This window comes from Mastomys coucha, unplaced genomic scaffold (genome assembly GCF_008632895.1).
Source record: "Mastomys coucha isolate ucsf_1 unplaced genomic scaffold, UCSF_Mcou_1 pScaffold5, whole genome shotgun sequence".
Lineage (NCBI taxonomy): Eukaryota > Metazoa > Chordata > Mammalia > Rodentia > Muridae > Mastomys > Mastomys coucha.
This window is the reverse complement of record NW_022196911.1, coordinates 116,003,342-116,003,991: the sequence shown is the minus strand read 5'-3', so window position 1 is coordinate 116,003,991 and position 650 is coordinate 116,003,342. Positions and strand designations below refer to the sequence as shown.

The 650-nt window shown below is 50.5% G+C and overlaps 1 protein-coding gene across 1 annotated transcript in view; it reads right to left on the bottom strand.

The window, feature by feature from the left end:
- The window catches only part of Rnf213 (ring finger protein 213), a 110,078-nt gene that overhangs the window by 52,663 nt on the left and 56,765 nt on the right, over positions 1-650 (bottom strand). The window contains 1 exon segment of the mRNA XM_031354095.1: positions 2-642. Coding sequence (XP_031209955.1) covers positions 2-642 — 641 coding nt within the window.

Here is a 650-nt window from a genome sequence, read left to right as displayed (position 1 = left end):
GAAAGTGCTGATGATGCCTTGCGGGGTGGAATGGGGGCTGCACTGGAATGACACCAGGTGGACCTGTTTGAGGCAGCGAAACAGATCAGAGAAGGCAGCCTGCCCTTGCATGGCATCTGACACAATGATCTTGGCAAGGGATTTGGAGCTGCCGGGCTTCCCCACGAGGAAAAGGGGGATCTTGAGCTCAATGCAGACTACCATCATGAAGACATTCTCCTTCAAAGCCAAGTTCCTGGCTATGTTGGTCCTTATGGGTGCCCCCCTGAGAAAAAGGTCCTGTACATGTGTGATCTCATCAAGGATGACCTTGCTGTCATTGTATGGCTTGGGAAAGCACCTGGCGATGGCTGTGCGGTAGGACGCTTTCTCTTCTAAAGAGGCATGGTAGCATACCCCAATGGCCATCACCAGGGACCAGAGAACAGGATCCCTGTCAAAAGACTGTGTGCTGTCACTGGATTCATAGAGAAAGTTGTACAGCTCCTTTAAGAGCATATCACTATGGTCATGAAACCACCAGAAAACTTTCACACAGCGCTCCACATCCCGGAGGCTGACAAAACCACATTCATTCTTCCTCTCCCTCATGAATCTCTGAGAGGCAGAGAGCACATCTGCAATCATGCAAGTATCACTTTGATCCACCA